Source organism: Poecile atricapillus, chromosome 3 (genome assembly GCF_030490865.1).
Source record: "Poecile atricapillus isolate bPoeAtr1 chromosome 3, bPoeAtr1.hap1, whole genome shotgun sequence".
Classification (NCBI taxonomy): Eukaryota; Metazoa; Chordata; class Aves; order Passeriformes; family Paridae; genus Poecile; species Poecile atricapillus.
Genome location: NC_081251.1, coordinates 77,889,300 through 77,912,026, shown reverse-complemented (window position 1 = coordinate 77,912,026; position 22,727 = coordinate 77,889,300). Strand labels below are relative to the sequence as shown.

The window sequence follows — 22,727 nt, the reverse complement described above, 5'->3', positions numbered from 1 at the left end:
TTTTTATGCCTCGAGATTCAAGGTCTGCACTGATATGAGGCACACCCATATTTTTAGGACTCTACAGTCATGCCATACAAAATATTAGTACAAACTTGATAAAAGAAGACCATAGTTGTGGAATTTATTTTGTGCTAACATTATGTCGTGATCAAAGGGCTAGCCTCCCAGCTGGGAGTCTGAAACAGTCAAGGCAATGCATGACCCACCCAATATTTTTGTACTCACTCAAATGAAAAAAATTAAAATGAAAAAAAGGAATGAAGTTTAAAATTTTGACCACTTTATTTATTGTGCGGTTTATTTTTCCAGACCTAAATTGTGCAAATCCTTACATGGTGTGTTGGATGTGGACATTACTCATTTCATTTCAGAGAAAAACATCAATGTCACATCACAAACAACAAAATTGTTCAGACTTGGAAATGCTATTAAACTTTACTTACTGTGCTAACATTGTAAAATGAAGCTGTCCCTCTTCCCCACACCATGCGAGCAATGAATATATTTTCATAATCATACCCATATTCTAATTCAATTTAGAAGAATCATAATAGAGAAAAGCCCTGAGAAGTCTCCTGCCTCACTTTGCTGTGTCCAAAGCATTCCATAAGTACAAGAAAAATGAAGCCCTGTGAGTGTGGCTTGCACAACACTTAATTGGATCCAGTCAGCACTGCACCAACAGCCGCAGATAGGGCTGAAACTGCATCCGTAGCTAATCTTCCCATGGTAACAAAGGCTATAATGAGTAGGTAGGCTGCCTTCGTGTTGTACATCACAAAAAGCTGGGTGTTTCCATGAGGATTTCGTTTGAAAGCAAAACCCCTACAGAAAACCTGTTAGAAAGAAACCCAGAGAAAACACTTAAGAGCCACAGCCTTCCCTCTGCCAAAAATGCTGTTAAGAAATACTGCCTCGAAATCAAAAATTGTGCTGAATGAGCGAAGAATCAGTCAAAGAAAAACAGGAGATGATGCAGGAAACACTCCCCCTTGATGCTTGCACACTCAGACACACGCACATATGCAGGCTGCTCCCTCTTGCAAGAGTTATGGATTCCTGGCTATAAATGTCAGGTCAGGTTCCTCATGGTAACCCTGCCAGCTCTCCATGTTGACACACTGCCCAAGTTCAAAAAGTTGTAATTTACCGCTCTTTGTACCACAATGAGCAAGTCTGTCCATTAAAACAATTATTCTTTTTACTTAGTGGATTTAAAAGCCTTGGCATAACTTCACTGTGATTTTGGTATGATTGCATATGCAATAAAGCAAAAAACCGACAAACTAGGTCAGCTTCTGAACTCTGTGTCCCTAAAACCACTGGGATTTTTGTTCAAGCAAGTGGTTCAGAATTTGGCTCTGATAAAAACAAGCTTTAGCAGCAACACGGACTGGCCTCTGCACTGCTAGTCAAACCAGTGATCTCCCATGCAGGTTCTGTTCCACTCCAGGCCACAGTTCCAGCACCACTCAAATCTGCACTGAGGGCGAGGACATTTCATGTGCATGCAGCCACCTGCAAAATAGCAACAGAATGGCTTTGGTACTTGGAAAACACTTAGAGATGTTAGTCACCAGTAAAGAGCATTAAAATCAGCTTTCTTAGACCTTAATTTACCAGCTAAGTAAATTATTTAACAAAAGTATAAAACCAAAGACTATTTCCCTGGGCTTTCTAAAACTCGCTGTTCCTCTGTTATTGGGCTTTAATGTGTTTTTCTCACTTAAGGGACTGCAGGGGTAGGAGGAAATTAAAAAAGACTATGCTAGGGATAGGGAAAAAAATGATAGTCTGTGGCCTCTCAAAGCAGTCCTGGAGGTACCTCCTCAAGGTTACTCCATGCTTGCCCAGCTGTGAGCCAGAAGATAAACAAAATTAAATTATTTTTTGAATTTGGATTCAAAGATTTGCAAGATGTGCAAATTTGGTAAATGAGGAGATACAGACTTTGGTGGCTGACTGCTGATTATACAAAAATGACATTTGTAATTTAAATTGATTTGACCTTTTTAGTATCTGAAACAGCCTTTTGATCATATCAATGTTTTTTGCAGGTTGGGTTCCTTACTTCTCCATACTATGAGAGAAATTTTAATTTCTATGCTCACCACCTTGATCAAAAGTTTATTTTGTAATTTATAAAACATTAACATTGTCAAAGGTCATTACAGAAATACACTTCAAATTGAAACTATGCTGCTTACCACACAAAGAGACCTGTTGTATAATTCAAACTGAGAGAAAAGCATGCACTATGAAGAAATGCTGAAATGTCATTTTGGTTTGACTCCAAGTGGTGATGGGAGGTACAGGGAGTGTGTGTTCCCTACTGTACGAGCTGCTACCCTTACACCACGTTTTTAAAAATGCCACTCCAGAATGTTTCTCCGAAGGCAAAAACAAACAAGAATTGGCTTGTTAAACCAGGCCTGTCTGCTTCACCTGACAGAGAGAGAAAACCACTTGCGATAGTAAGGTCTATTCATCAGTTTATATCTTTGTATAGGAAGTGCAATGTGGCAGAAAGATTTTTCTTATTTAAATGTAAACATACAAATGGTCAGCCTCCATGTTACGGTTTATTTAAAGTTTAGATCCAGTCCTCTCTTACAGTTTCTATTAAGCTGTCACTGGGTAAAACTCATCTCAGTCCTGGCGCAGGACCCAAACCCAGTAGGTGCTTTCTGTCAAACATGTGCCCTCCCTGCTAAGCTACAAAAATCACATTATTCTCTGCTACAGTACAGCTCAGATCAGCAGTCAAGAGTGGAGAGTGCCTCAAGCAATGGGACCTACAGCTCTGTGAGTACAGGAGCCCTCTGAGAGGCAATGGAGGTGTGTTTAAACTCACTCGGCCTGGGGACTTAGCTGTGGGAAAGTGTTCCTCTCTTTCACTTCAGCTATTACAGGACAGTTACTGGCATCCAGAAATATTCTACAATGCCTGTCATTTATATGAGCTATTACAGAAAAGTTACCGGCATTGTCACTGTTCCTGGTAAAATACACTGTCCACAGAATATCTGGGGAAGGAAAGCAGAATTCTCCTGTGTGGAGTTAGTGTACTTCTCCCAAATGAGGACTGCTGTCAGACCTTAGGATACAGTTGTCAGTCTCTTGACAGCAGCTGTATTTTGGCAGCTCTGAAGTGCTTCTTTAAGTTTACAAATAGAAGCTGGCATGTGCAGTACCCATGACTGAAGAAGAAGGCAAACACTGTACTTTTTAAGTTTCTTCCTTTTATTTGCAAAATGACAGAATCACCGAGGTGGGAAGGTCCCTTAAGAGATCATCCAATTCAAAACCCTGCTCAAATCAGGGCAACTAAAGTAGGGTGCTCAGAGTCTAAGAGAAAGTAAAGGTCTTACCACTCCTTCAAGCCTAACCAGAAGGGGTTTTTAGTACGGCTGTGCACAAACTCTTGAATACAAATAGTCACTATTATCATTTGTCTATTTCTAATCAGATTAAAACTTCTGGTTTTCAGACTGTTCTACAAATCTGTAAATAATTTTTTTACCTAGGCCTCTTTTATCTCTCTTATGCTGCCCACCTTGCTCTCTACGCTATGCCAAATCTTGTCTCATCTTCCCACTCTTCAATTCAATCTTTTTTTCCTTCTGCTTCTTGTGCTTGAAGGTGTCTCCCACTTTCCATCTGTCAACTGCCTTATTTTCTTTCCTCAAACCCCAGATTTTAGGGTTTTGTCCTATTTCTTCCCCAGTAATATTTCTGTAGTGCTGCTGCTCAAAGTTCTCCCCTTGCAGCTCATAGAGCCTTATTTGGAGTTTTCAGTGTCTTATGTGAATGCCACAAAACTGGGAAGCATCCTCTAAATATTTGTATAATATTTAGGCAGTCATGTTAATATATTTTTATTAATTAACATAAATACAATTAAATCTTGGAACAGTATTAACCTATAAAGTACAGCCTATTTACCGTTCCTGTTGTTCATTTTAAACATCCCAGTGCCAGCAGATTACTTTTCTTCCTGCATGGTAAGCACTGATTAATGCAAACTTTGTCAGGACACGTGTTGCTTCCTCTAACTTGCTCTTCTGCTGTGGTCATGTGGCTGGGTTGGGATTAATCTCACTGAAATTCAGCCATACACTGTGTAGACATCTACAGCAGGACTAACTCTTCACACCCCATTTTTAGGTGTGATTTTCTGGCCTACATTCGACATACATTCTGCTTCATTGTGAGATGAGTTTTACCCTACAAATGTCTACTTTTCCCAGTGGCAACAGAAATTCTAGATAACTCACTGGACATCCAGTCATATGAATGCTACATCCAGTGCCCCATTTCCCCTATCTAAAAAATATCTGGACATTTTGTGAGGCTTAATTAGTGGTTTTAGAACTAAGTGATTTAGGGTTAGTGTTTTCAAGCTAATTTAGATAAGGTGACACAGGGAATTATTCAAGCTTTTTGTGCTCTCCCCTCTTGGAATAATATTATGCCTATGTACGCCTGCACGTTCATACGTTTATACTGTAAAGTGAATTTTAAGAGACAGGTAAGTACAAGATGTCTAATAAACTTACCATTTTTTTCTACTGGAATACTGCAGTTGGGGCATGGCTTGGTTGTCTTCTTGATTGTTTCTCTAGATGCTTCTTCCCATCGAGCTTGCATGGCTGCGTGCTCATCAACCACATACCCCTGCAAAGAGAGAGAAAGAGCACTCACTGGGGCATCGAGCACTGCTGCAAATGCACGAAGACAGGTAAAGCAAAAGGGAAGGCAAAGGAGGAGTCAGGTGAATCTGGCTGACAACATCACGTTAGACACCACAGGTTTGATTCCGCTTCAGGGATTAAAAGCCCTGCTTGCAAGAGCAGCAAAAACACTTAAAAAAAAGCACAACATTTGGTAATGCTGCTCTAGGACGCTGCACAAAGGATGGTGGGGTGCCTGGAAGGAAGTTGTTTTTCATAATAAAACGTACTCTGTTGTATTGGAGGTCTGAGTTTCATTCCAGTGTAACTCTACACAAATATAACAGGCACAAAGAATAAACAAAAAAATTTTGGAAAAAAGGTAAAAAAACCCACTCATGAGCAATGAAAGCTCCCCAGGTAGAATGACACAGAAGGAAAAAGTCATCATGAAGAATCTAAAAGGGACTCCTGTGTTTGTCCTATTTATGACTGGGACAAAATTACATAATCTACATAAGTGGCCTATTTGGCTGTTTCGTACCTAAAATGATAGTACAAGGACAAAAGAGATGGCAGTGCCCTGGGTCATTTCCATCACACAAGGCTGGCAACCATGTGAATAGTACCTATAAACAATGCATGAAGGTTCCAACCTTGAAGATCTGCTCTCTCCATTCATAATATGGTTTTATTCAAGCATGTGGGAAAATGAATTTAAACGAAACTGTTTAATTTATAACAACTCCTGTAACTTCTTAGTGTATACCTTCTAAATAGGCTTTTATGTGGATAGACTTTTATATTTATTTTTATGGATAATTTTTCAATATATTTATTTCTAGTAAGAAAAAGGAAATTGGCCTAGCTTTAAAAAATGCAACAAAGCCATAACTCTGCTTGAATTCTGGTCATCTAGTATTGGTAAGACATGTAAGTTGTGTCAGTGAGTAGTGCCTAGATTTTAGTTCTTGGCTGAAATGACCTGAATTAAAATGGAATAACAAAGGCTAATATCTGCAAAAATTTATTTCCAGTTCATCTAGTGGCCATTGCAATATGCATTTAAGGAAAACTAAACCAAAACACTGAAAAAACCCTCACTGTCTTCTTTCAGTCAGGAAACATGAATAACATGTTTGCCATTATTTATTTTACAACCAACATCAGTCTCCTCAGCCTGTGAATGTCTTTTGTTGCTCCCCACTTAATATTCTCCAATTTGCTTATCTTTTTGATGTAGAGGTGACAAAAGTGAACAAAGTCTTCTTATCTGTATCCTAGAAATGACTTTTACTTTTGTCTCTCTGCTTGTGGAGAGGGAACTCACCCCTGCACCCTGCTGGATTATTCAGCAATTTGGCAGGAAGATGACCTCTATACAACAGCACATTAGTAAGTCCTGGGAAACAGAAAAAGCTGCTCAGGCTAATAGCAAAGAACATAATCTAGTATTGATTTTTCAACACCTACATCCTTAAGGAAGGATGACTTTTGCAAGCAATCTGAGCTAGCTCAGAGAGGCGGAGTGGGAGAGTGGGGAACACTTGACCTGGGCCTCAGTTTTCCCTGTGACAGAAACAAGATGATGACTTATTTTAATGGGAACTCATTGCTTAACATGCATATAGATGAAAATCACTACAGCAGTGACAAAATATTGATATTCTTTTCAAAAGCACTAAATGAGAAGACCAGATGTATTTAAAATTTTTGTAATCAATCCAGAAGAGCTTCACAGTGTCTCTGTTTTTTCTCCATCTTCATGTCTCTGTTGTGATCTAATAGCAAAGGACACTGAAGCAAAATTTTACATACCAAGTTTCTAACTTTATTTTTATAAACAATTTTGATCTTAGTTCTGAAAACAAAATTGGGAGACCTTAGGAATAACTAAAAGAAACAACTTCTAGCCATACACATGCAATTTACCAAGAACAAATTGCTGAAAAAAAAAGGTGAATTATTATTCTAGTATTTTCCATTGCAAAAATTCTAGCATGGACTAGATGCAGCAGCATATTTCAGCCTATTGGAGTTTAAGCATCCCTCCTATTCCCAGTCTTGCTGATGGCTAAGTTAAAAACTTCCTGCTGCATGAACCAAATATAAAGAAATGGTACAGTGATGGAGTCCCTCTGATTCAGGGAAGAAATCATACCATTCAGATATATCAGCCTTCAGTGTTCATTCAGTGCTCCACACCCAGTGATGGCAAGCACACATATATTAATCTGCATTTTTTCTTCAGTAAAGAAAAGGTGTATGGCAATTCTTCATTACCAGTGCCTATTTAAATCATGTTCTTACATCCTAAACTAGCAAACCTAACCTCCTTGACAGTGGCCTAGGTTTGTCAAGCAGAGGGGTCTCTAACTTTGCTTGTTCTGCCTGGTCTTGGATAGGAAATTCAGAGATGCTCCAGGTATGCATCATACATCAGTTTGCTGAGTGCAGGAGACTTTGATCACTTCAGATGCTCACTCAACACAAGATGCTGTAGTTCCCCAGTTAGTATGGAACATTTGTCCCAGCACTATGGAAAAGCTACTAGATTTCATCCATGCCACTTTATGAATAAATTTTTAGATTGTCAACTGTGCTGCATATTATGACCAGGAATGAATACCCATAAATTACAGCAATCTACAGAAAGAGCTGTTGTAAGCACTATTCAATATCCCCCCTGCAGTATTCCCTTAGGGAGACAGGAAGAAAAGTTTGTCTTATTATCTCTGGGTCACAGTGAAGGACGTAGATTTACTTCTAATTCTATGCTGAGCCGTTTGGAAAAACTAACAGGGATAAAGAGACCACAGAGACTGCTCAAGACCATACAACAATACAAAAACATGTACATGGAATGCTTTCTTTGCAGTTAATCGATATCTTACAGTACTGGAAAGAGATCTACAGGGATAGAAAACATATTGAAATAGAAATAAAGTGTCCTTCTTAGAGCAGTCTCATTCAGGTGAAAGAGTACACATCAACCTGCCAGTAGAGCTGTGTTGAAGCAAACAAAGAATGTGCTCACAAACAGCAGCTAAGAAGTATCATCCAGATTAAAAACATTCATGGCAAAGCTTATTGTTCAAAATACTGAAAGCTGTAGATATATAATGATAAATTATTGACATCCACCGAATTCCACACTGCCTTATGTTAGCACACTTCTTTTATGATCATGCTTATTTTGCCTGGTATAGACAACATCTGAAAACTGAAGACCCTTAATTCAGAGTAGAATATGCAACTGTTAACCTTCTTTGTGCTTTGCTTTAAGTGGATGTAATTTCTGCATTCCTGCTTGTTTGCCCTTGGTGCATCAGCTCTCCCTGATAAGAAAAAAAGCTGGTGATGCATAACTAAAAAAAATGTATCCTAGTGAAGCTTTCTTTAAATCCGAAATACATTTGCTTTTGATCAGAGATGCTTGGTTTTAAGAGAATTTTACTTGCAAAAATAAGCTTTTTATTTAGGGTAATAGAAATATGTAAAGTTATTTCAGTTTATGTGAAATACAGAATTTTTAAAAGGTTTAGGTGTCTCAAAACAGGAAGTATTACTTATTTTCTAACAAGAATGTGAGAAAAGCTATGTATATTTGAAAGGAAGACAAAGAATAATTCATTGTGCACAAGCAATGTTCAGCCCACCATAATATTTAGGTTAACACAGCCCACTAGAGCTAGAGCTAGAGCTCTAAGCAAAAGCAGCCTCAGCTGTTGAAGCCTGATCTACAATGGATGGTGACAGTCCAACTTAAATTAATTTTGTCTTCTTGGTTTCAACAGGGCTGTTTTATGAACATGATCACATGAATTAACATACTGTCATGTTTACTGGTGCTTTTACTAAAGGGGGTAAAAATAGGTATGTCTTGGGCACTGGATAGACCAGAGGGTTTTGGGAGAAAATGGATTATTTGAACCATTCAAGAGTCAAAATCTCACAAAGAGAGAAGTGCATAGCTATGTGACTATTGCTCTAGTTCAGAGACAGATTTAGGCTAATCAAAATGCTAAAGTGTGGCTATAGATAAGGAACAGAAAAGATATTAATTCAATGAGACTATATTTCACACACAGGAAAAATAGAGGTGCCAGTACTACAATGATCCAGTTAAATCCACATGAAGCAGCTTTGTGTGAGCCAATTTGTCTAGTGTGCCTAGGGAATTCTGACATAAAATGAAAGAACTGCTTTGTGATGACAGCAACTAGTTAAAATCAAATTGATATACACAGGGTATTATATTGGATACAAGATGAAAGAGTGCTCTGGTTTGGTGAGACTGCACATCAAGGTTCTCACTCTGAGGGTTGCAGCTATTCATGTAATGAATTAAATTCAGGTAGATGGCGAATATTGAATTTGCACTGCTCTAAAGCAGAAAATCTAATCTAATACAGGTCATTCTTATATAACTGTTTTCCATGAGTGGAATAAAGAACATGCCTTCTCTCATAAGTGGCGACACAGCTGAAAACGACTGTCAGCTTAACCTCGTAAACAAAAGCAGTCTGTCACATCTTTTCTACTTTATTGCTGCCCAAAATAGGAAAGCTAAAGTTCTCTCTATATAGTTCTCATATATTTCTCATTAGACAGGAAGTTAAGACCTATTCTCAGATTTCCTCTGGTGCATCTTTATTTATAACACAGAGACTAATTTTACAGGACATTTCCCGGTTATAGTTATTTTTCTTGCTCCTTTAATTAGGCACCTGTGGGTTGAAACGTCCTGAGCTTGATATTGTGAGTATCCAAATACTAAAACCCTGACCTCAGTTTCTTTTTTAGTTGTTTAAGATATTTCAGAAATCAAGCTAGGTGTGCCATTTCTTGTATAGCCATGTTTTATTTAACTTTTAAAATTTACCTGATGGGAAAAAAAAAAAAGAAATCAATGCCCTAATAATAGATGTTCCACATTTCATACTGTGACTCAGGACTCACTGAAAGATGCTGTGTATGATGAACCTTTTCAGCAGCTTGTCCTTTCACTAAAATGCAGGGAAATAATTAACGTTTTTTGTGGTTAGCATTTACTATTTATCATTTAGATTATCATTCGCTGCTTAGAGACCAGGCTTCACAACCCTACATGCTTGCTGGTAATCTACAGCATGGGAGGTTAGCAGCTGTCTTTCCAGGATGGAAAAGGAAGCCCGGCAGGCGATGCCTGTACATTTCATACCCCCTACTGTCAACTCCGAGAGCTGCACACAGGAAGCAGTGGGAGGAAAAGATGGGCTGGAGGCTCATCTGTGGCCCAAGTGAGCTGTGAGCTTTTCCAGGACCCACATTCCAAGAGCCTTCAGCAGGATGCCAGGTGCTGTGCCAGGGTTTCCTGGGTGTGTGTGCACACGGATGTGCCTTTATGTTGCACCTGTGCAGCAAAAAACACGTCTGGGAAGTGATCTGATGGGTCTGCTTTGAGCCAGTTGTTTGTCTGAGTGTCCGGGTTTAGGGCAAATTTGGGAGAAAATCTCCAGTGGGGCTCCCCCCGGGAAGCAAATCCACGTGGCCCTTTTCTCCCACCCCCCAACCGGTTCGGGAAGAGATTTCTCTGGGAGAAGTGGAAAAAACCTGTTTATTTCACAGGCACAGCACTACCCAGCACAAGAATGAACGATATCAAATTACAAAACCTCTCGCCCTTCAGAAGAGATGACAAACTTCAGAGGGTCTCTTTCCTGTGGGTGTTTGCTCTGTTATCAGTCTCTCTGGCGCTGGAAAATGCCGCTGCCCAGGCTGGGCTCCCGGTAGTCCACGGGTGCAAGCTCTCGGTGCTCCCCTGAGTCCCCAGTCCAGAGCAGGTTCGATTTGTTTCAGAAAAAGGGAAAGAAAACAGTCCAGGAAGACCTCTCTGCTCTGGCTAGTTAGAAAGCCAAGGTGATCTGTGTCTTGTTGTCTGTCTGTGCTGTAGTCAAAACTCCCGATGCGGGGGGAGCAAGTACAGCCTCTGATAACAGACTCGGTGCTTCTTTTCCACTCACTTTTACTCTTAGATGAAATTTTAAGAATACAAAACCTGTGTCTGGGTTAGGTGGACGAATGGGGATACAATTTAACATCATAATCAACCCAGGACACTGAGACATCATGCCTGAGTCAGGTTTGAGCCCAGAAACCCTGGTTAGAGTGCAGCCAGGGCCCTGGAAGTGTGTGCTGATGAAGAGGGTCAGGTTTTCCCCGACTCAGCTGAAGCTTCTGGGTAGGACTGATGGGTTCCTGGACTGACAGGGGTGCTGGATCAATTTTATACTGCCAGTTGCAGAACAGCAAAGCTATTACCTGGATCCTCCATTAGCTACCTGAGGACTGTGAGGGCTGAGTTCCAAACAAGGAACAGCTTTGATCAAACAGGTTTGATTTGAAAGTTGTGGGTCTGCGAAGGGCTTTGGGATTTGGATGACAAAGGCCTCCAGCTTAGGGCTACAGCCAGGACAGGCAGTGCCCCAAAGGTTAAGGGAGGAGTTGAAGTCAAGTTTTACAGCACTAGCTATAAATTTACATTGGAAGAGACTTTAGATGAAGGTTTAGAACATGTACCTTTGTGCCTCAGTAAAAATGGTGTTGCTGTTTCTTGTAAGAGACCTTTGTGCCAAGCTAGCACCCTGAGCCTCAGGACCCATCAGATTTTATCTGAACTTGTGTTGACATGCCTAGAGATTTTAGTCTGTGACAGCAATTATTTAATGACCTGATGACTATTCCCCTGTTCTGCTTTTCCACAATTTTTGTATTATTGGATGGTTTAAGAGTTCCATGTATTTTTGTAACAGGAAGGTGGGAATGACCACTATAGGTACTATTGGTCAGAACAAACTGTCTCTGACCCTACAGTAAAATGCTATGCAGAGGAATAGTGGCGTGGGATGATAGAAGAGGCCTTGAAAGCAGAGGTACAGGATGATATGGGAGGCCCCAGCATTATAAACCAGACTCAAGTGGACAGTTACCCAAATACAGCCTTGAAGGATGAGTAAAAACAGTCTTGAGGACAGCAAAGAGAACAAAGGCATAACTGACTTGGGTAAAGCACATCAGCATTGGCTTGTGTGTCAGAGGAGTCTGTTAACAAACACATAAGACTGACTCCAGGCAGATTATACAGTAAGAAGGAAAAAAACCCCTTCAATATCAATATCATGATCCTTCTGGTAAAGGATTCACTATACCAGCTCATTCCAGACTGCAGCTAGTGAGCCTAGAACCCAGAGAAGCAGTCGAATGTTAAAAATAAAACTGGGGAAATGGGTGTTACCAGAAAGTTTGCATATCCTTTATTTTAACTATAATTTGAACTGTAAGTCCTAGTGTTATTGTAAATGGGCTTAAAAATACTTCATTGATTAGCTAAGACTTTGATAAAACTAGCAATACACTAGCAAAATTTCACTTTGCATATACAGTGAACACAGTCTGAAATTAACACCTTTAGCGGGTTTTAAATGTAAAAATCTCTTTAGAGATTTTAAATGTAACAAAATGGTAGAAATTTACACCACCTAGTCTGTAACCTAGCAAGAAATGGGTAAGAACTTTTAGCTGCATCAGTAGCTAAAGATGAATATTTAAAGAAGGATTTTACTGGATTGCATGGATTGCAGGGCCAGATTTGCCAGAACAGACTCCTGACTAGCTGGAATTAAAGCCTGGACTAAGACTACATATGTTCTGACAGGATTTTTAAGTTTGGTAGGACAAGATAATCAGCAGCTTCTTGGAGAAAATTTGTCCACAGAACCAAATTTAAAACACACTTTTTAATAACACATTTCATCCAGGTTGTGTTACCTTTTTCCCCCCCAAACACTGTACCCCATATTCTACACATGTATTTACATAGGCACTACTTTTGCATCGGTGTCATTGCTATTACAGTTTACCTTGTCAGTGTCTCGTCAATGTGCCCAGCACCAAAACCACCCTGGAAGCTACTCTGAAAAAGTTAAAATCTAATATGTGGCCACATTTTATTGAACAGTTGCTAGTGAGAAAGAGGGTGCATTGCTTATCCTTGTAAAAGAAAAGCCATCTAGAAAGGTTTTATGCTAGGAAAGATAGGCTAATTTTAAGGTGGGGAATTACAGAGGAAGCTGGTTTATGGCTACATTCCCCACCAGCACAGACATGTGAGGTTAAAAGAGGCCAGGAAGCTTGGTTTTGTGGTGCACATAGCAGGGACTATGCAGTTTTCTAAACCTACATCTGGCTGGAGTCAACTTTACCGTGTCATTGATTCCATCATTCACACTGTGCCTTTTAATTAATCAAATATGATTTCGTCTGTCATCCCAAAGTTCAAACAGCTTCAGGAGTCTGCAATGGTTTTAAAACAAAGCTTCTTAACTGATATTGCCACAGATAAATTTTATTTTCCCTGAAATAATGTAATTTACACTCTAAGATGGGAAAAAATCAGTCCTGCACCAGTAAGTAAATGTTTAAGATAAGCTTCCAATGACCTATCTAGACATTACAGCAGAAAGAGAACATTTTATCCTTCCCAATGGGCCATGCAATATCTGTGCACAGATCTGAAAGGTCAGGATATGCCAGTAGTTAAAGCTGGGCGGCTCTTTTCATGCTTGCTGCTGAGCTTGCCTTTTCTACCCCAAGCAGCAAGTAATGCCATTTAGCTTCCCTAAAGCTTCCAACTCCTTTATTTGGAATAGACTTTCAAAGATCCACATGTGGCACCTGCTTTATCCCTCCTATGTCCTACAGTTGTGGTTGCCCTCTTCCTTCCTCCTGCCAACTTACCCCATTCCCCCTTCCATCCTTCCCTACCCTCTTTCACAGTCCCACCAGCTACACTCCCCTCAGGTTTCCTCCTCCCTCCTTTTGACATCTGCTCAAGCACAAGGCCCGTTTCACCACCACTGTTTATGTTTCCTGGACCCTCATAGCTGTGCCATGTCATTTCACATCTCTCTTTCTTTTCCTCCATCTGGAGCTTCCACTCCATCTGACAGGTTACAGCCCCTCCAGTCAGCTCTTGGCCTTCATGGACACTCAAATTCCTCTGTACCAGGCTCTATTTCTCCTGAGGGATCTCTTTCTCCAAGTCTTCCCAAATTGGTGCCAGGCTCTGAGGGTACCATCAGACCTTGCTCTCTCAGTCCCCTGCTAATCCCCACATGCTGGTCATGGCTCAGGAACCCATGTCACTGCCTGGTGACACTGCAGCAGGGGCTGCCTCCAGCTCCCCTCATCCCTGCCCAGCCCAGTCATAGGCCACCTCTGGACCCACCTACCACCATTTTGGCTCATCCCTGTCCTCAGGCCCTGCCCTGACACACAGAAACTCCCCAAGAAATAGACGGCCCTTGCAGAGCCCTGACACACTTTAGGAGATCTGCACGGAGCATCATCACAGCTCTTCCTGCTCTCTATGCTGCCATCAACTCCTGGTCACCCAATTCCCCTACAAGTCTCCTTTTTCTTTTTCTTTCACCTCTTTCACACTCCTCATGCTGCACCATGTTCACCTCTGTCACGCTGACTTAGGCCTGAACATGTCCACAGTGTTTCATATTGTTGAACATCACAGACCTGCAGGCATTTGCAGAAATGTGACTACAAGAGTAGGTCCTTTCACTGGCTACAGCCACTACAGGCTAAAGCAAACCCTGCATTTTTCTTATTGGAAGTATTTCCCTGAAACTGATTGTGTATCTGGCGCCTGTTCTGGAGAGGAACAGTTTAGCAGCAGTGTGTCTGACCCTTAAATTCAACTGGCACGAGCTGTGACCATAAGATGTCTTGATAAAAGAAACGATATGGAAGGGATCCAGACAGGAGTCAAATTGAAGACAACCCTGGCATTATTCCTACCTTGAAAGAGGCCACGGTCAAAGATAAAACAAACCTTCTCACTGCCTCACCAAGCACTACAGTCACAGCCGGTTAGGTCTGACACACAGACCGATGCACCTGGCAGGTGATGCCAAGTGGAACAGACAGCCTGAAAGCACAGGTGGGTAAACGTTTACACTAATTTCAGGGATAGAGATGGAAAATGTCCCACAGGCCCTGCTCTCCAGGCATGCCTCCACAATGGTTTGTGTGCCCGGTGCCCGTGTGCAGGGCGGCTCTGCAGGGATGCTGGGCGGCTGAAAGCAGCATCTCACCAGCACCGGCACTCGCCCCCTGCCTGCTGCCACTCGGTTTGCTCGCCCGGCTGAGGAAAATGAGGGAAAACATTCCTTCAGGGGCACAGCACCGCCTCGTGGAGACGTTTAATTAGTGCAGCTCTCAGTTTCTTAGGGGAGGAGGAGGTGGACCTAAGTCAATGAACTTCAGCTTAGACTGGAGTCTCAATGAATCCTGCGCAGTCTGTGGTCCTGTCTGTGCAGGGGACTTGATTTGTATGGGTGCAAGAATTATTCTGATACTATCATTTATCTATTTTGGAACAGTTCCTTGAGAGTACAGGAAATTTTTCAGGAAGAGCAAGAGCATTCACATGACATTAGAACTGCAAAAGTAATCAACATTGCTAAGTTAACAAAGGTTTGCTAAGGTTTAATTGGGTGCAATTCATATGCTGTGAGATTGAATCAGATGGGTGATTGTTATAAGAAAAAGCTAAAGCAATATTAAAATATGTAAAATAAATGACTTCTTCCTATGGTATTGTGATTCTTCCTGGCATATCTTTATCTCTGCCTTAGAAGGTAAAAATTACATGAACTTTAACTTTCACAGAGCCAATATTGTTGAACTAACTTCTAATGTGCTGTGACAACTTTCAGTACTCTAGGCAAAACTCTAAGCATAAATAACTTAATGAATATAGAGCTCTCTGTTGATGTTGAGATGTATTCATGTTCTAGCTCAGTTTAATTCAGGTAAGACCTTGAGCCTTGGTCTCCTGCTTTACTGGGCTGTTGGGTACTTTAAGCATCTCTCAATGTCTCTGTTGAAGCTGCTTTGTGTTTTATATAAATGTGGATAGGAACTGGGAGACTGCTCTAAGGCTATTGCAAATAAAATTAAACTGTTCTTCACAGAGGGCAGCTAAGCTGAAAATCTCCTTATTATATATACATATGGCTTCAAAAATGGGTTGCACAAATTCATGGAAAAAAAATGCCAATAGCTACTAGACATAAAATACCACATGTGCATCACAAATCACTAGAGGCTGGGAAATTAGATGGATTTTGGGTCTGATACAATACACATGTTCCAGGTCAACAGAGGTAGACACCCTGACTCACTACAAAGATACAGGCCATTTCATTCTGTCTCAACTAGTGCTAATTCTTTTTATAAATTAGAAGAGGTTCACTAAGAAAGGTTAAAGGGAAGAATCTACACAGGTCATGACTTAGTGCAAGGTCTGCAAATTATGGCATATGAACCATCTTCAGGTAGCACATGGCAAAGATTCCCAGTAGAATTTCTGCTCTCTGCCAGTGTCTGTGTTCAGTGAGTCCCCAAAAGGCAGCCTCAGACAGAGCCTGCCTGCAGGCCCTTACAGGAGCTTGGCACACCTCCCTGAGAGCTGGCTGGATGCAAACCCTCATCAGCACCTGTCCACAAACCTTTATCTGCCACATTGCACTGTGTGGAGGCTCAGGGTTTGAGTTTCCTCTTAGCATTAGACCTGCCAGATATCTGAATACCATTTTTTTGCTTCCTAGGAGTGCAGCCTGGTCATCAGGCTGTGAGATATTTAGGGGGTATGTTTCCTATTCTTTCTCTCCCTTTTTTTAAATTTTTTTTTTAATTTTTTTTTTTTTAAGTTGGAAAGACTATGGTTTACATGATTTATTTATTTCCAGGAAAACTTGAATCTCAAATAAAGAGAAATGCCAGGAGAGAAAAACTATTTCCAGTGTAGGTCTATAGCTACAATAGTTACAAAATGATAGAGCAGCCTAGAATAATTATCATCTAAAGCTTGCAGCCTAGACAATATATTTTTTATTTCTGTAAGTTGAACATAAACTAGCAATAGTATTTTCTGCTTAGGCTGTGTAAAAGCCCTGTTATTCAGCCCAAACCCGCATGATTTCCTGACTGGTGCACTGAAAATAAGCTGAAAATCAGCAAGACTATACAAAGCCTTTCAAAAGTGCTCACACTGAATAGAGACAACCCTAGAAGCCCACTGGGAAGGCCTTTTCTTTATCAGCTGATGGCAGAGCCCTGTGTGTTCCTGACAGAACTCAGCTACTCTGTCATTCCAAGAGAGTGAAATCCACTGCAAAGCCAGTTCAGCAACTCCGGCGTCTGGAGTAATTCAGCATGAACGTAATTGCTTTTACTTAGGATTATAATTAGGACCCATTTGACAAATTTCACTCTGGCTGGGCCAAGGATAATGATCGGGAATTGTGAGATCCATACCTTCTGGGCCATGGCTCCCTGTGGGCTGAGGAGAGAGTTGCATTCCCCTTCATGGAATTCTTCTTTACATTCACGGCAGAACACGGACTGGAAAACAAACCAAAGCATGCCAGTCTTAAAAACACATTAGGGACATAGCAGGTTACAAGCATGAAGAGTCATACAACAGATGATCCCTTGCCCTTCTCTTCCCATTAAATTCCCATAATCCTCCTAATTGTGCATCTTATTATACACTCTGATCATTAACACGACAATTTTGCTGTTATTATTATATTTCACCAGTGAAGTAACATAAATGCCATTATTAAAAATGAGATTTTGCAACGTGGTTCATTTAGGGACGTAAAGCCATACTAGATAGTTCTGGGTGTGCTTTTCCTGCTGTGAAATCTATTTAAAGAAGAAGGGTGACAGCTGAAAAAGGCTGTTCTGCTGTATAGTGTTTGCTAATGGAAATAGTCTATTCCTAGTTCTGAATCAAATGCCTTCTCTGTAGAGAATGATTGATGACTTTGCTAGGGGATGACCACTTTAAAAGGCCATATGAAATACCATTTTCTAGGAAATTATATCCTTGCTATAGACCTTTATAGGATGGTTAAAAAAATCCATAGAAAGAGCACAATGATAGGATACTTAACACAAGGATCTACCTCTAGACCTTTATTACATTTTTAGCAGTTGTTCTGGTTTTATCCTCCTTAAATAAGATTGTCTTTACATAAGGCTTCATTGAAAAGTAATGTTTTTTGCAGATAAGTGAAACAATTGTCCCTAGCTCAGTCTGCCTGCCTCTGCCACCTAAAGTGGTTCATATGTATCAGGTTTGATGCCTTTTTTTAAGCTCTAAAATGAAGATATCTGACTTGACACGTGTCAAAATCTTTGACCCATCAATGCTGCATTACATTCTGTGTCCTTGCAGGTAAGGGGAAAAGTCAATAATGTAGAATGGGTCTCTCTTATGCTGTTTTAAAGCTATGCTGTCTTGATGCAACTCCAGACTCTGAAAGATCTCTCAGCGGTAAGCCATTCTGACTGGAATTATAAGCAAGACTGATAAAACAGCCTTGATTTTTAGATACAGAGGTGCATTCACATGTAATGAATAAAGGATATCAGGAGGACATGACACTAGAATGTTTGTCTGCCAGTAATTCCAGCCTTTGTATTTTCATTTTGAACTCTTTCAAGCTGTATTTTCACTTTTCTAAGGAGCACTGAAAATCATATTTTATTGTCATGCTAAAGAAAGTGCCCTTTTTGAAAAGAAGCATTGTGCAAGTCAAAAAGGATTGATCCTGTTATTCAGAAAGTCAGGGAAATTTGGAGCACTGGAGTGGAGTGAGTACTCTAACTTCCAGAGATATCAAAACCTATTCACTTATTAGCTTTTGTGTCACTTCTCCCTCTATTTTGTTTATTGATATAAAACGTTTTGTTTTACTTCAACCAACAGTGATTTGTTAATTCACTTGTGGTTGTTAGCAAACAGCTTCACAATGGAGGCACTTTTTTTTCGGGGTATGTTGTATAGGAAGCTGCATTGTTGTAATAGAGCATCATTTAAATACAACAGTGATTTGCAGTGCATTAATGGTCAAAAGTTTTGGGTGTGTTAAGCTCTGCTCAAATGTAGAGAGAAGTACTTACACTTTCCAACTGGTCTTTCCTAAGTCACCATTTCCTAAGGTCTTAAAGACTTGTTATCCTTTAACATTTAAGGTTATGCCCAGGGTTTAATTGAATTTCCCTCCATGTATCCTACTCTCTTTTTCCTTTGTGACTTTATTTCCTTATGAGCACATCTGACTGACAACATTTGTCTGATAGTGCTTTGTATATGCTTTATCACTGCCTTAGCACACAATGCCTCAGCTTGCTTTCATTACTCCAGTCTCTCTTTTCCCATGCAAGCACAATTTTTAACCTTTCATAAACATTGTAAAGGGAGAAATTATGAAGAAATAGAAGAAAAACAACCAGGGCATATATTTTGCAGAGACATTCTGGCTGGCTAGTTTATGTGGCATTGGTGTTTATTACAATAATAAAATTCATAAACTCCTGCAGTATTATTTAAGACATGAAATGCATTTTCTCATTATAGAGGCTATATTTCATACTTGCCTTTGAAAGAAATGATCTAGCTTTGGTACCAATGTTACCAATGTTTTCCCCACAGACCTATTGGAAACATTCATGAGTGTATAACTGGGCCTTTCACTAACAATTGTATATCCTACAAATAAGTCTGTGAGTGGGTCTGCCACATCCTCGTAAGGAAACAAAGCCTGATTTTTTTTGTGAGACAGGATACTCTTTTCACATCTTATTAGATAATGGATGAGATGTAGAATCAGTTCTGTGGCAAAGAAACACCCTGGAGGCTGATCGGTTTGTCAGAATAATAGGCATCTCCCAACAGAAATGCATTAAGCACTCCCTTTTTATGGCAAGGCATGCATCATAAGGAAAAGGCATGTCACTTACAACAAAGAGCAGTTTGTGATAGTTCTATTCATTTTTTACTTTCAGACATGAAAAAGATGATAAATTTTCAGTAGCAAAATGCAGTTGCAGTAAGCAACTGCAAAAATGCTGTCAGTTAACTTGTATTTTATGGCTTCATTAATATTAATACAGTTACTTTGCCCTTGGAAAGGAAAGGATTTGATGTTCAGTCAGGATTTAATACTTTTGCATAAATTTAATGTTAGTAAGTGTTTAAAATTACTATAAGTAGTGTAATTACTAATAATAGTCACACTTTCTTTTCCTTCTTGTGCCAAAAAAAGACTGGCAGATTGCTGTGATAATATAAACAGCAGATAAACTTTCTACGTCTTTACGCATTTAACACTTGCTGTTGTTACCCTTGAAAGATTCTTTGGCTGGAAAACAACCAACACAAAGAATAAATCCCAAAGGTTCAAACCTAACCCTGCATTAAAAAGAGGATTAGCAGGGAAATCCCCAAAGCACTTAAGGGATTTAGGCACTGGAAATTAATATAACCTGTGTGTGGGCTATTAGAGGCTTTTGAATATCTCTAAGAATGTATGAGATAGGCCCAAGCAGAAATCCTAAATCCAGTGACCTCAGAATAGGGGGTATTAAAAACCTCAACAGGGATTCAGATCCTGTTTTTAAAATCCTCCTATTATGATTATTCAAACAAAAGGTAAAATCAGACCAAACTCCAGTCACTTCTATGGAATTTAAACACCACAGATGATGTCTGCAGTGATGCTGAATAAAAACTAGAGTGGTAAAATGAAGCTTCAGTCTCAATTATTCCTGACTGGTCCATTTATGGTGTTTTAAGTTTGGAAGTGGGAGCAGAATGTAGCTCTTTTTTTCTTAAATGAAAAGAAAATGATTTTGTAATTTGCATGCTATGCTGCTTGGTTTTTTAGAAATAAGATTTTACCATTTCCTTTTCCACAACGTTTCAAAGTTTGCTCTCCCTTGGATTAAGCACCACAGCTCTCATTCTCTCCTTTGCCTACTGCAAATGTCTTTTCTTTGGTCTCTGATAATATCTCCCTTTATATATAGTGCTTAAACATTACTGTTAAAATTATCTTTCTGCCAGCTTCAGTAAAATACCCCTATTCCCTGCACAAAGCTTCAAGTTTGAGCTCCCTTCTTTTATTTTAATGTTACTCCTCAACTAATTTTCTTTTTCACCCTTACCTCCTTCCACGTGTCTACACAGCAGAATGCAGGGAAGTTTGCAGTGAGGCAGTCACAGACAAGGCTTAATCTGCAGCACTGTAGGTACACTGCTAGGGACTTCTGTGCAGGTAAAAACTCAAGCATATACCCATATTTCTTACCAGATTTCTTGCAGCCTTCTGCAATCCATGTTGAAATTGGAACTACCATTTCTTCCCTCCTATTTTTACCACTATTGGCTTTGTACTGAAGACAGACCATGCTCTGGCCAAGGTGTGTCTTCCAAAGCAAACTTTCACATCCAGATTAAAGACATCAGGTGAGGAAAGATGCACTCATACTTCCAGTACAGTGTTTTATTGGGTCTTCAAAATCACTTTTAAAATTCGTATCTAATGTCTACTTTGACTCTTCCTAATTTCAGCTTCCAGCCACTGCTTGCTGGTTTGCATTTCTCTGCTAAAATAAAGTCTTTCATTATCCCATACTTTCTTCCTGTGAAGGTGCTTAGGTACTGTAATTAAGATACCTCTGAAGCTTGTTTAACCTAAACAGAGAAACTCCTAAGCTTCTCACTGGTTAAACCACTCATCAAATCCCTCTCTCCTCCAGCACCAAATGATATTCATTGCACTTTTCTGAGGATTGTCTTGTTTTTGTCTTATTATACTTGTCTTTCACTAATATCTATCATTGCTGTGCTGCATCAGCAGTTTTTTTATGTACTTCTGAATCACTGTTGAGTATTGAATCATGACAGGTTTGCTGACAGGCCCTGTCAAATGCAGCTACCAACACCCTGCTTTGCATAGACTCTTCACAGAAAACACTGCTTTTCTGTGATCTGGCAGTTTTTAAACCCTCATGACCAAAGCACGACGAGGCATCCATACTGCATCACCTGACAGTGATGAGACTGCTTCTTCTCAGACCACAGCCACATCAGTTGGAACTCAGCCCATTAAAACCTTTAATTGATATAATATGGTGATGAATTCCTTGTCAGAATATTCTCTAGTTTGAAGTCTTACAATAAGACTTGAAGAAATTGATTTTGTGCAATTACTTTTTCTTATCAAACCTGTAATTTCACCATAGAATGAATTCAGTTTCTTCTGCTATGGCTTGTTGTCACTGAGAATATATTGACTTGTAAAATCTTATAAAAATCACTTCTTCTACCTTTGCTCTTTTGATCATCCCTCATTCAGTGTTGGCTGTCTGGACCCTCCACTACTGATGAGAACTGCGAAAATTAAAAGCTACTGAATGCAGGATCAACATCTTCATCAGTATTAGAGCAAAATTAGTATGCAAACAATGCAAAGGTTCTTAAAAACCAAAACTATATGAGTAAAGAAAACCAACACAGACCTCCTCACCTTTCATTTAAAATGCAGTGCTCACAACTTTTACCTGCTCTCCCAGGACAACAAGTACTTCAAGAAATTAACCTTCAAGGCATCTATTCACTCTTTCTTTTAAAATCAAGCTTGAAACCAAACCAAAAGAGTGCTACGTTATAATTCATGCTAAGGCTGAAATAAACCACAGCTGACAAGTGTTAATTCTATTATCTATTGAGCTGCCAGAAAATGTACTTTAAGCGCTTCTGTAATTGTGGGAAAGCTATAGTATAGTCTAGAGAGAATCCCAGAGGAGCCATGTATAATCTAAGACACATATGGAACTAAATAGACATTTTTATGTCTTCAAAACCATTTTGGTTATATATTGCACATCAAAGCAAAATAAGCATTCTAAGATACTTGCACAGCTTTCATCACCACAGCATCAGAACATCTTGGAGTTGTAAGAAAACCCCTTTCATTGCATGCCAGTGAAGAAACAGAGGACTGCTATTACTTTCAGTGACTGAAGCCTAATTTGTAGAAAACCTGGGCCACAGATCTGTAAAATTTGAGGATCTTAATTCAGTTGATATGCTTACCTAAACGCCACTGAGGATCCACACTAAAGGTACTTGTCCAA

The 22,727-nt window shown here is 39.8% G+C and overlaps 1 protein-coding gene across 1 annotated transcript in view; it reads right to left on the bottom strand.

The window, feature by feature from the left end:
* Positions 1–273: 273 nt before the first annotated feature.
* The window catches only part of PRKN (parkin RBR E3 ubiquitin protein ligase), a 700,273-nt gene continuing 677,819 nt past the window's right edge, over positions 274–22,727 (bottom strand). The window contains exons 10-12 of the mRNA XM_058836200.1: positions 17,052–17,138; positions 4,563–4,680; positions 274–1,521 (exon numbers count right to left, since the gene is read on the bottom strand). Of these exons, the coding sequence (XP_058692183.1) occupies positions 1,412–1,521; positions 4,563–4,680; positions 17,052–17,138 (315 nt within the window). The 3' untranslated portion in view covers positions 274–1,411. The remainder of the gene's footprint in view (positions 1,522–4,562; positions 4,681–17,051; positions 17,139–22,727) is intronic.